This window comes from Odocoileus virginianus, chromosome 10 (assembly GCF_023699985.2).
Source record: "Odocoileus virginianus isolate 20LAN1187 ecotype Illinois chromosome 10, Ovbor_1.2, whole genome shotgun sequence".
In the NCBI taxonomy this organism is placed as follows: domain Eukaryota; kingdom Metazoa; phylum Chordata; class Mammalia; order Artiodactyla; family Cervidae; genus Odocoileus; species Odocoileus virginianus.
This window is the reverse complement of record NC_069683.1, coordinates 59,381,203-59,393,877: the sequence shown is the minus strand read 5'-3', so window position 1 is coordinate 59,393,877 and position 12,675 is coordinate 59,381,203. Positions and strand designations below refer to the sequence as shown.

At 41.7% G+C, this 12,675-nt stretch overlaps 1 protein-coding gene across 1 annotated transcript in view; it reads right to left on the bottom strand.

Annotated features, from left to right (window-relative positions):
* C10H11orf97 (chromosome 10 C11orf97 homolog) overlaps positions 1 to 8,375 on the bottom strand; it is a 29,809-nt gene extending 21,434 nt beyond the window's left edge. Inside the window, exons 1-2 of the mRNA XM_020885501.2 lie at positions 8,222 to 8,375; positions 2,428 to 2,532 (exon numbers count right to left, since the gene is read on the bottom strand). Of these exons, the coding sequence (XP_020741160.2) occupies positions 2,428 to 2,532; positions 8,222 to 8,363 (247 nt within the window). The 5' untranslated portion in view covers positions 8,364 to 8,375. The remainder of the gene's footprint in view (positions 1 to 2,427; positions 2,533 to 8,221) is intronic.
* Positions 8,376 to 12,675: the final 4,300 nt, after the last annotated feature.

Here is a 12,675-nt window from a genome sequence, read left to right as displayed (position 1 = left end):
CTGGCTTTAGGTGAGTGATCACACCATTGTGATTATCCGGGTCATGAAGATCTTTTTTGTTTTCATCATTAGAACCCTTTAAAACTTAACCTTACAGAAGCAGCTCTCAGCTTTGATTTTTTCCTAGGCTAAAATAGCACCTCTGTGCGACCTCTGGTGGATGCTATAAAAAATGCAGCACCCCATGCAGTCTTCTTTTTATAGAAAAATATTTGAGAGGTCTTCCCTGGTAGCTCAGTCCATAAAGAATCCACCTGCAAGGCAGGAGACCCCAGTTGGATTCCTGGGTCGGGAAGATCCTCTGGCAGAAGGGATAGGCTACCCATTCCAGCATTTGTGAGCTTCCCTTGTGACTCAGCTGGTAAAGAATCCACCCGCAATGCGGGAGACCTGGGTTCAATACTTGGGTTGGGAAGATCCCCTGGAGAAGGAAAAGGCTACTCACTCCAGTATTCTGGCCTGGAGAATTTCATGGACTGTATAGTCCTTGCGGTTGCAAAGAGTTGGACACAACTGAGCCACTTTCACTTTCAATATTTGAGAAGATTGCCTAGAAAAATGAATTTTTATAAACTGAATGATTTTTCCTAATTATTCAGACTGACATAAATAAATTTATCCATTAAGAATCAACACACCATCCAAATAGTGTATAAATTAGCTTTTATGTCATCTCTGAAATGAAGGGGACCCAAATACAATTCTATAGACTTAAATATGTTTTTTTAATCATCAGAGAAACAGTATATGTAGATTGGGTTTCAGAGAAACAATTTAGTTGGCCATTCTGCATCCATCCATAGAGTTCAAACTCTAAGACTTTCAACTTTCCTTCAAGACACTGTATGAACAAAATTAGCCATTCCTTTGACCTCTCTTTCCATAAGAATGGGTGACACAAGAAGACCTTAAAAGGCATTTCTATGCTGGTTTTAAAACGTGAAGTGGGGGAAAAAATTCTTAAAGGAAAAAGAAGACATTATTTAAAGCTGTAGTATCAATGTGGCATTGGTATTGAGATCAATAAATAGATCAACGGGACAGAGCAGGGAGTGAAGAAATAGAAAAAACCCCATCAAGTGTGAAGCTATGTCTTGGGGTCTGAAAAGCTGTACCTCTGGGCCTGCAGCCTCTGCTCTAGTTTGGGTCCCACTAGCTTGGGCTTCCCCGGCGGCACGAGGGGTGAAGAACCCACCTGCCAGCGCAGGAGATCTGAGACATAGGTTGGATCCCTGGGTTGGGAAGATCCCCTGGAGGAGGAAATGACTACCCACTCCAGTGTTCTTGCCTGGAGAATTCCATGGACAGAGGAGCCTGGCGGGCGGCAGTCCATAGGGTTGCCAAGAGCTGGACACGACTGAAGCAACTTAGCACAGCACAGCCTGTTGTTCAACAATTCTCCTCGGAAAGTGTCAAGTTCTCTAAGTACAGGAGTCAAGTCTTAGCTTTCTTTTGTATCTTCAAGCAACTGCTGGTATCCAAGAGGGTTTCAATTAAAGCATGAAATATGCACCTACTAATCACCGAGGAGGAGCTATAAAAATAAGGAGCTTCAGCAGTCTCAAAACAATGTCTATAAGGGATTCTTTAGAGTATGCACGTGTGTGTGCCCAGTTGCTTTAGTCGTATCCAACTCTGTGCGACCCTAGCCTGCCAGGCTCCTCTGTCCATGTGATTCTCCAGGTTAAGAATACTGCAGTGGGTTGCCATGCCCTCCTCCAGGGAATCTTCCTGACCCAGGGATCAAACCCACATCTCCTGCGTGGGTAGGCAGATTTTTTATCACTGAACTGCCAGGAAGCCCTCTTGAGAGCATATCTTTTTTCAAATGAACCATCAGTGTGAGCTATCAAAGCCCAGACCATGTAACCCATATACTATGTGTATGTGAGATAAAATCCTGGGATGAATTGACCTATTTAAATGACTTAGATTCTTCTGGGTCAGTGATTTGCAAAGTGGGGTCTCTGGACCAGCATCATCAACTGGGGACTTGGTAGAAATGCAAATTCTTGGGCTTCCACCCCAGACTTTCTAAGCCAGTTATTCTATAGATGGGGCTCAGGTATCTGCTTTTTAACAGGTAATTCCTAGATAATTCTGATGCAGTCAATACTTTGAGAAGCACTGTTATTGGTACTACTTATATTGATAAAGATTGAAGATGTTATTGTGCTTTCCAGACACTTGGAAAAATTCTACTTATCATTAAGTAGAAATAAACCCACCAAAAATGTGGGACAGCAATGTAAATGCAACAGTTTATTTGGACAAAGGCAAAATAATTATAAAATTAGCCAAGAACCTCCAAGGAGGCTGTTTTTATTTTAATACTCATGGTTTTGCAATAAATAAAATAATCACTGCCACCAAACAGGCAATTTTATATCCATTTGGCAAATATACTTCATTTGTCACTGAGATTACCTGCAGGTGGATGTTTAATGTGGCATTCATCTCTTTTAATATAAAGTTCTTCTTCGAGTACTTCCTTAATTCTCTTATGTGGTTCACAATATAAAAACTTCTTCCCTGTAAAGACATTAACAAAATTGGTTGCTTATCATAAATTCTGCCCAACCTTCTAGTCATTATTTACATAAATAACTATTTTTTAAAGAGACAAATCCTTCCATACGAATAGCAGGTGTTTCATCCTGCAGACTCTATTTTGGAAAGATCCCTTCCAGTGTAACTTATAGCATTGTGGGGGACCGGGGTGGGGGGATGAACTTTACATTTTGCGGTTAAGTTTCAGACAACTTATTTTAAGTATTATGAAATAATATATGAAGTTTTCTTCATTAGCTTGAAGAAAACTTTCATTTATTCGATAAATTCTTATTAAAGACATACTCTGTGCCAGGCATTTGGGGCAGAGGACACAGCGGTGAGTAATAAAGATACATGGTGGCTCAGTTGATAAAGAATCCGCCTGCAATGCGGGAGACCTGGGTTCGATCCCTGGGTTGGGAAGACCCCCTGGAGAAGGGAAAGGCTATCCATTCCAGTATTCTGGCCTGGAGAATTCCATGGACTGTATAGTCCATGAGGTCACAAAGAGTCGGACACGACTGAGCAACTTTCACTTTCATGCACAGAACCTACAATCCAGATACCTAATATAGAACAGTATAGCAGTATTTCATCACCTTTTTAAAAGAATAAACCTGAATTGTAGTGGAGTGTCACTAATGGACATATGACCTTTTCCTGTCCTCCAAACCTGGCCCCACAAGACTTCACTGCTCTACTTGAGGATGGACTATTTTTTCTACGCTCTTTAGTTACATTTCTTCTGCTCAGCCCAGGGAGTCATCTGAGTCTGTCTGTCTCTCCACGCTCTCTTGTCAGCCCTTCTCTCTGTTGCTCCCTGAGCTCCAGCCACGTGGCCTTTCTGTCCATCACCACACATTGTCTCTTTTGCACATTCTATTTTCTCTGCCCGAACTGTCTTTCTCATAATTATTTTTGCCTGGGTAACTTCTACCTGAATGTCAGGTCTAAGCTGAAATGTCAGTTCTTTAAGGAAATTGTGCTTGGCTCCACAATCTTGAAATGTCCCTGGTTACTTTTTCTCATAGTAGTCTCCTCTTTTCTTTCATTTGATTTATTGCAATGTGTATGCAGCCTCATTTACTTTACATACAATTTTATTTGTGTAACGATTAGGACCGTATGTCTCCCTTGCCAGGATATATACCATAAGAGCAGAGGTGTTGTCTGTTCAGTTCATCAGAGTCCTAGAACAGAGTGTGACATTATAATAGATGCTCGACAGGATTTCCCTGCTGGTCCAGTGTTTAAGAACCTGCCTGCCGATGCAGAGGACACGGGGTCTGACCCCTGGTCAGGAAACTAGATCCCACAGACCTTGGGGCAGCTAAGCTTGTGCACCCCACCTGCTGGGCCTAGAGCCTGTGAGCCACAACGACTGAAGCCTGTGCTCCCCAGAGTCTGTGCTCCTCAATGAGGGACGCCACGGCAGTGAGAAGCCAGCATGCTAGACAGTAGCCTCCTCTTGCCACAACTAGAGAGTGCCAGCGTGAAGCTGCGAAGACCCAGCATAGCCAGAAATAAATAAACACAGATTTAAAAAAATAAGAGATGCTCAACAAGTGTGTGTTCAAGTGGCACTGAAGCATAGTTCAATCAGGCGGAGTACAGGTTCCTCTATGTGTGTGTCTGCCCACACAGCCCTGTGAACGGCAGGCAGCTGGTAGGTTCTAGTCCTCGTGCTTAAAAGCTCCATCCAGGGAGCCATGGAGACTCTCAATGACCAATGCAAAGATATGGCAGGTGTCATCTTTTCCAGACTAACTGATAAGGAACCAATTTGACCTGTGTGCAGACTGGCCCAAATGGGGCAAGAGACCCACTGCTTCTTGCTGTGGGTCTGGGTCATTCCTGGTCATGAGACCCAAACACACCCTTAGACATGAACAAGGTAGAGTGAGATACTCTCTGGGTCTGGTCTTGTTTTCCCCCAGATTCAGTCATATGAATGAGAGATGAATGTGGGTCAGCATTACTCAAGTTTAACTCTGGTTTAAAATTCAGTCAAATCATGATCTTCAGGCAGAAAAGGGTTTAAGAAATTTGGCTAAGAGGAAAAGCCTATAATAGCTCAGTAGAAAGGAAGAGATCACGTGCTGTAATTTCAAGTCTCTTGACAAATTCCAGCCTTTCTCTCACAAGAATTCACAGAAGAAATCATCAAAGGTTTTGAGGAACTATGAAAAATGACAGACTTGTAAAGAGCTGTGTGTGTGTGTGTGTGTGTGTGTGTTTGTCTGTGTGCACACGCACGCACACTCAGTCATGTCCAACTCTTTGGGAGCCCATGCATTGTAGCCCGCCAGGTTCCTCTGTCCATGGGATTTTCCAGGCAAGAATACTGGAGTGGGTTGCCATTTCCTACCGGGGAATCTTCCTGGACCAAGGATTGAACCCATGTCTCCTGCATTGGCAGGTGGATTCTTTACCACTGTGCCACCTGGGAAGCTCATAAGGAGCTAGTATGGGCAAATGTTCCTTGCTCCCAGAAAGACAAAGAAAGGAAGGAAGCAAACAAGCTGGCTATTAACAATTGCTATGATTTATTGAATGCTTCCATGCCCTAGGCATCTTATGCATACTATCTTTCTTCTTGACAATCAGCCTATGGGAAGTTAAATTATTCCTACTTTATGGATGAGGGGCTTCCCTTGTGGCTCAGCTGGTAAAGAATCCACCTGCAATGCAGGAGACCTGTGTTCAATCCCTGGGTTGGGAAGATCCCCTGAAGAAGAGTAAAGCTAGCCACTCCAGTATTCTGACCTAGAGAATTCCAAGGACTACAGTCAATGGAGTTGCAAAGGTCAGACACGACTGAACAACTTTCACTTTCACTTATGGATGAGAAGGTGAGTTTCAAAAGTCTTAAAACTAGTCATAAAAATGAAAAGAAATTGATGCTTTCAAACTGTGGTACTGAAGAAAACTTTTGAGAGTCCTTTGGACAGCAAGGAGATCAAACCAGTCAATCCTAAAGGAAATAAACCCTGAATATTCATTGAAAGGACAGATGCTAAAGCTGAAACTCCAATACTTTGGCTACCTGATGTGAACAGTCAATTCTTTGGAAAAGACCCTGATTCTGGGAAAGATTGAAGGCAGGAGGAGAAGGGGACAACAGAGGATGAGATGGTTGGATGGCATCACTGACTCAATGGACATGAGTTTGAGCAAACTTCAGGAGACAGTGAAAGACAGGGAAGCCTGGGATGCTAGCAGTCCATGGGATCACAAAGAGACAGACACGATTTAGCGGCTGAACAACATAGCTGACCCTTTCAAACCAAGTTACTAAACTGACTAGATTAGGGAGATGTTGCAGCCATAGTTTAGTATTTGCATTTCAGCAAGACATTTGATAAAGTGCATTCATATAGGAGGCAGAGTGCCCACGCCAAAGATGCTACTTGACAGATCAGGGATTTCCAGAGACTCTACTTGGAACTGTGGGGTTCACCATTTAATTAGTTAATCTGAATATAGGAACTTTCAGCAAATTCACCAAATGTGAGAATGACACAAATTTGGTGAATGGTTTATGTGCTGAATGGCAAGCTCAGGACTCAAAGGGCCTTCCATACTTGGAATGAAACGTTCATATCCATAGGATGGTACTGATGGGGATAAATATAATGACCTGCATTTAGGGCCAAACAGAGGGACTGCATAAGTACGGGACAGAAAAGGCCTGGGCCAAATGTTTTCAATTGGACAAAGGGGAAAAGAGAAAGATTGCACTTGTCATGTGCTAGTAATCTAACGTGTCTGCCAAAACAGCTATGGTAAATTTATATAGATTCACTTAATAGAAGTATAATGTTCAGATTAGGGGAGGTTATGGTCCGACCACACTACCCTAATCTAACGGTACCTAGAATACTGGATTCAGTGATTTAATAAAACGGAGAATGTTGGGATAGTTCAGCTATCATGGTGAGAGCACTAGAAATTATTTTAAAGGCATGGATAAAAAAATAAAGGTAACAATAAAGGTAATACTGAAGCAATAAAAGACTTGATGGGGCTCAAATAGCCACCATTATATAATCCAAAGATGTTTCAGTGGGAAAGGACCATATTTTATCTGTGTATATTTGGGAGCAGATGTGTGATTAGGGAGTAGAAGGTGTACAGACACAGGACCTTTCCAAAAAATAGAGACTGAAGACTTAAAAAAAATTTTTTTTGAAAATTAAATGGGTACTTGTGCAGGTATGAATAATCTGTCTCTACTTCAGCTGAGGCCCTAAACGATGAGCTCAGAAAGCTTGAGGCAGGCACTCTTCATATGTTCCCACCCTGACTCTGTGCCCTTGAGTGTTTGGATACCAGCCTTAACTCATTACTCATTTCCCAGCAACTGCCCAATGGCAGGCACACAATCAGCACTCAATATTTGTTCAATTGACAAGAAAATGGCTAATTCCACCTTTTACTCCTACAGCCAAAAAGAATAAAGAACCTTTAAATTCTAGTATCGCTTATGAGAAAATTTGCAGGTAGAATTTCAAGTCAGAGTAAAGAATTCCTTAAATACACTGAATACTTACATATACACTGAACTTAGTTGCTCTAAATAAGGTCTCTGCGTGCTGTTGACAAGAACAAGAATGAGGCATCATAATCAGGTATATTGTGACTGATGCTGAGGAAAGAGGCAGGCAACAGCAGTTCTGAGGCTCCTCGGGAGGTCCCGGGCTCCCAAGACGGGGTGTGTGGTCCCTGGGGGAGCAGAAGTCCCTGCTCCTGTCTGGAGCCAGGCGGCTCTCTAGAGGGGCAATCAGCGAGGCTCTGCAGAAGGACTGGGAATCGCTCACCTTCTTCAGACTATTATTTTCATCTTCATCATTCCTCAGCACCTACTGAAGATGTGTGGGTTACACGGGGCTGGGAAATATCTGCAAATTTATGGAACAAGATGGATGAGCGCTTCGACCAGGCGCGGACTCAAACTTTCAACTATGTTGGTTGTGACTGTGAACCAGACCTGCTTTTTACTTCTTGGAAGGTTGTTTTTATGTTTGGCAGGGCAGGAGGAAACAGCATGTTAGCATGTGGCCCATAACTGTAAGATTCTGAAAGGGTCAGGTAATCATAATTTAGGAACGGAGAATCCAAGAGATGGGAGTTTAAGTGTTTGAAGGAGTTCTCCTGCCACTGGGTGATGGTGGGCAAGGTACATCCTTCCGCTAGTCTAGACTTCAATTTCCCGGTTTGTAAAATGAAGGAATTGACAAAAATGATACGCGTATTTCCATGCGTGTGTATATAATTTATGTATTTAAAAACTAATTTCATAGTTATATGTAAAACACATTTATATATTTTACACATTTTATAATTAAAATATATTTTGTAATTTAATATTTTGAATACTCTGTGTATTCACACGTGCGCGATTTTTTTTTCCAATACCTCCCAGGCCAATGCCACTACCCATTAAGTTGGAGGCTACCTGGGCTCAGAAAACCTTTTATGAAGGAGGGCTTGGGGAAATGGACCAGATGCCTTCGGCCCTTACCTTTGCCAAAACAGCAACTCCAAGCCCTCCCTCCAAAACCTTTGCGGCTTCAGCTAGTCCGACCGCGGTTTCCCCCGTTCGCCTTTCACGGCTTCTCCTCGCCCACGTCCCTCCCACGGTGTCCACGGCTGGAAGGGAACTCACACTGCTTGCGGGACTCCTGGGGACCGCCGCCGCCCGGCTCTCCGCGCGCCGCGCACCCCAGGCCTGCGGGCGGCCGGGACTGCTCGCCATCGCTGCCCGCCTCGGGCACCGTCACGGCTGCCGCCGCCTCCTCCCCCCTCATGCCGCCGGGGTCTTCGAGGCCAGCGACCAGCTGGCCTTCTCCGCTCTGCCGCGGGCGGCCGAGAACGCGAGGCGTCTCCGGTTGCCATGGTGGCGGGATCCTCCCCGCGCCGAGCAGATCTATGCTGGCGTCTCTTGTGTCCCGCGCGCCCAGGAAGACAGACGCTGGAGTCGGGGATCTGTGATTACTAACCCACCAAAGCAAAGAAATTTCTGTTAATTTCCCGTGTGTTTGTCACAGCAGTTTCTCAAGAGAGGCTTTACTATTGCCTGGTAGGGAAGCTGAGATTCGAAAAGCTAAGAACATTGTCTGAAGTTAGGCAACCAGAAGTGGCACAAGCTGGAATCCGAATTCAGAAAAGTTTGGTCCCAGAGGCAGAGTAGATAGCCACCTGGAACAGGTAAGAGCGGGACTGGACGCGTGAGTTGAGGTAAGGTCACTGGTTTCACGCAGTGATAAGGTTTGTCGTGTCCCGGCTCCTTGCTACACACGCAACATGATGGAATAAATCAATGTTAAGGATTCCTAACTTTTGGATTGTAAATTCTTGTTAAACAACTTGTAGTGTCAAGCACTTTTGTATTCACGATCTATTCAAATCCATATAATAACTGATTTTACGGATGAAGTCAAACTTTAAGTTTAATTTGAATAGCAAACGGGAAACTCTAGGGTTTTTGGAGTATGAGATTGCTTTTGTATTTGCAGTTATTTAAAACAACGATGTGGTGTTACTTTTATGAAAGCTAAATGTGCAGAATTAAATAGTTGTACAAGGAATGTAGTCCAGTTCAACTGCCTCCATTTTACCTCCATTTTACTCCACTTTTCACGTCTTTGGGCTGATAATTTAGTATCTACAACACATAACCAAATGTTTACTTTGCCCCTTTTTAATTTTTGCAGCTTTTTCAGTATCATATCTTGACTTCCTAGCATAGGAGATGAGAATTTAGCTCTCTTCCATGCTTCCCACCTCACATGTACTTACTACAGCTTCAGACTCTGAATATAGATTAACTGAAATTTTTTCTGGAGTTTTTTCATTACTATGGCTGTGTAAACTCTAACTGCAGACAAGTTTATCCACCATCTAATACCCTAGGGTTACTCTTTTCATTTGCATAACCTTTTAATTACTTGGAGTTAATAGTTGACTTGCTCTTTCTTCTTTTCACTTCTTTAACTGAAGTATAGTTAATTTACAGTGTTTTGATAGTTTCAAGGGTACAGCAAAGTGACTTGGTTAATGTATATGTGTATATGTAGTATATATATATATATACTACATATATTATAATATATATACATATATATTGTTTTTCAGATTCTTTCCATTATAGATTATTGCAAGATCTACAGTATAGTTCCCTATGTTACACAGTAGGTCCTTGTTGTTTACCTATTTTATATACAGTAGTGTGCCTCTGTAATCTCAAACTCTTAATTTAGCTTCCCTCCATCCCCTTTGTTAACCATAAGTTTGTTTTCTCTGTCTGTGAGTCTATTTCTGTTTCGTAAATAAGTTCACTTGTATCATTTTTTTAGATTCCACATATAAGTGATATATGATATTTATGTTTCTCCTTCTGACTTGCTTCACTTAATATCTCTAGGTGACTTGCTCTCTAATTTGTTAGATTTTTCATGTCCTTATCACTGATTAATTCCCAACTCTCCTTGTGTAAATCTCTTAATATGCTTAAACACATGAAGAATTGTATCAATTTCATCTTTTTGAAAAAGTCCCTTCCAGAGAGACCTGTGATCTGCTCCAGTCTTTACTGGTTGCTCTCCAGATCTGTGGGTGCACAGCTGCTGGTGTAAGGATTTCCCTTCACCTTTATACCTCTCTCTTGCGTTGAATCCCTGATTTGTGGAGCCGCTCTTCCTCACTTTCCTAGTTGACTTATTTGGTGGAGCCTACCTCCAAGAGCTTTTTTTTAGGAATGGTATATGGGAGATCCAGGGGTAGACACTGACCGTGTCCAGGGGTAGTCCAGGGGTAGAAGTGTCTTTATTCTTTACTAAAGTGAGGGTCTGGCTGGTTAAATAATCCAAGTTGGAAATCATTTTTCTTCAGAATATTCAAGTCGTTGCACCATTGTCTTTTGTCATCTACTGTGGCCAATCGAGAATTCTACTATCATTCTATTCCTGACCCCTTGGATAAAGCCTGTCCTTTCTTTGAAACATGGAGGATCTTCTCTTTGCACTCATTGTTCTGAATTCATGATAATGCACCTTGATATAAGTAAATTTTCAACCATTTTGCTCGGAACTCATTTCAATCAATAAATTCACAACCTTTATTTTGGAGATATTCTTGAGTTATTTGTAATCTCTATTTTCTCTGTTCCCTCAGGAATTCCTGTCATCTGTATATTATTAGTAGATCTTCTGATTTGTCCTCTAATTTTCTGACCTATTTTTTCTATTTTATATCTCTATTTTTGTATTATTTTCTAGGAGATAGCCTCAACATTATTTTCTAAACATTTTATTTTTCACTTCTGCTATAATGTTTGGTTTGCCCAAAAAGTTCTTAAAGACATGATTTTCATTTTTACCAAGAATGTTATTGAACAATGTATTCACCATTTTGTTTCACTACCTTCTGTCATTTTCCAGGCAACTTTATAATTCCATCTTCCCAGAACTTTTTATCTTTTTAAGCAAAGAACTGTCCCAGATGCCCTTTACAGTCTTCCAGGGAATTAAAATTTCTTCCATTAAGAAAATTTTGTAAAGATCAAAATAAACAGACATTTGAAGGTGTAATGTCTGGTGAATATGGAGGATGATTCAGAACTTCTCAAACTGTAACAGTTTTTGCCTGGTCATCAAAAAAACATGTGGTCTTCCATTATCCTGATAGAAGATTATGCATTTTATGTTGACTAATTCTGGATGCTTTTTATTGAGTGGTGTTTTCAGTTGGTCTAATTGGGAGCAGTACTTGTTGGGATTAATCCCTTGGTTTTCTGGAAGGAGTTCCCTTCGAATCCTACCATGTACACAACATCACCTTCTTTGGATGAAGAGCAGTGTTTGGTGTGGTTGGTCGTGATTCATTTTACTTGTCCCATGATCTCTTCTGTTCCCTTCTAATCCTACCATGTACACAACATCACCTTCTTTGGAAGAAGAGCAGTGTTTGGTGTGGTTGGTTTTGATTCATTTTACTTGTCCCATGATCTCTTCTGTTCCACATTATTGTACAGTATCCACAGTATTCATTGCCCATCACAATTTGTTTTATAAATGAAACATTTTTGTTACATTTCAGTAGAGAATCACAAGCAAAAATACAGTCAAGGTTTTTTCACTTAACTTATATGGAACCCAAACATCAAAGTGATTAGTGTAACCAAGTTGGTGCAAATGATTTTCAGTACTTGACTTGCATAGTTTGAGTCTGTTGGCTTTCTCCATGGTGGTGTAATGGAGATTGTTCTCAATTAATGTCTCCATTTGATGGCTATCAATTTCAACAGGTCTACTGGAATGTGAAGCATATCCAGCAAGAAATCTCCAGCACAAATCTTCGCCAAGCACTTTTGACACATTTGATGAATCAAATGTGCCAAGCACTTTCTCCAAACACTGCACAAATCTTTATTTTGTGTTTCAGTTGTGTTTTCACCTTTATTGACATAATAAAGTATAATATGCTGAAAATGTTGCTTGTTTCTTCCATTCTTAATATTAAAATGGCTATACAAAAATTCACCACTTTTGATAAGATTTTTAAAAAATGCAAGCTAATATGATAGCTGTCACAATAGCCTAACAAAATTGTTCTGGATGAAGTTAAAGACAACTCAGTGCTACTAGAGGTCATCATACTAAAAAAGCTGAACAAAGTTTTTGGCCAACCCCAAAATTTCTCAGAACTCATTTGTGCATGTGTGTAACACCTTGCGCTTATATCATGGATGGAGCATCTTATCTCTCTAAGGATACTAGTGATGTCATTCCAGTGTTACTTTTTCCTTGCATAACTGCTGCACCCCCCCCCCCCCCCCCCCCCGCCTCCAGTTAAGTCTGTTTTGTCCTCTGTCTTTGTAGCTGCAGGTGATCGTTGACCATCTTGCCCCATCTAGTAGGATAGTGTGACTCTCTGCAGACAGGTGGACTTGTTGACTGGGGGTTTCACTGATGGGTGATCTGTTTGGGGGAAGCCCTCATGTCACTATTACGGTCTTATCTCTTGAACTTCTCTGATTCTTCATAGAGTGACTTGTCTTGTCCCCTTGCTGGAGAGTATCAGTCTGGTGCCAGCACCCGAGGAAGTGAGGGGAGGAAAGAA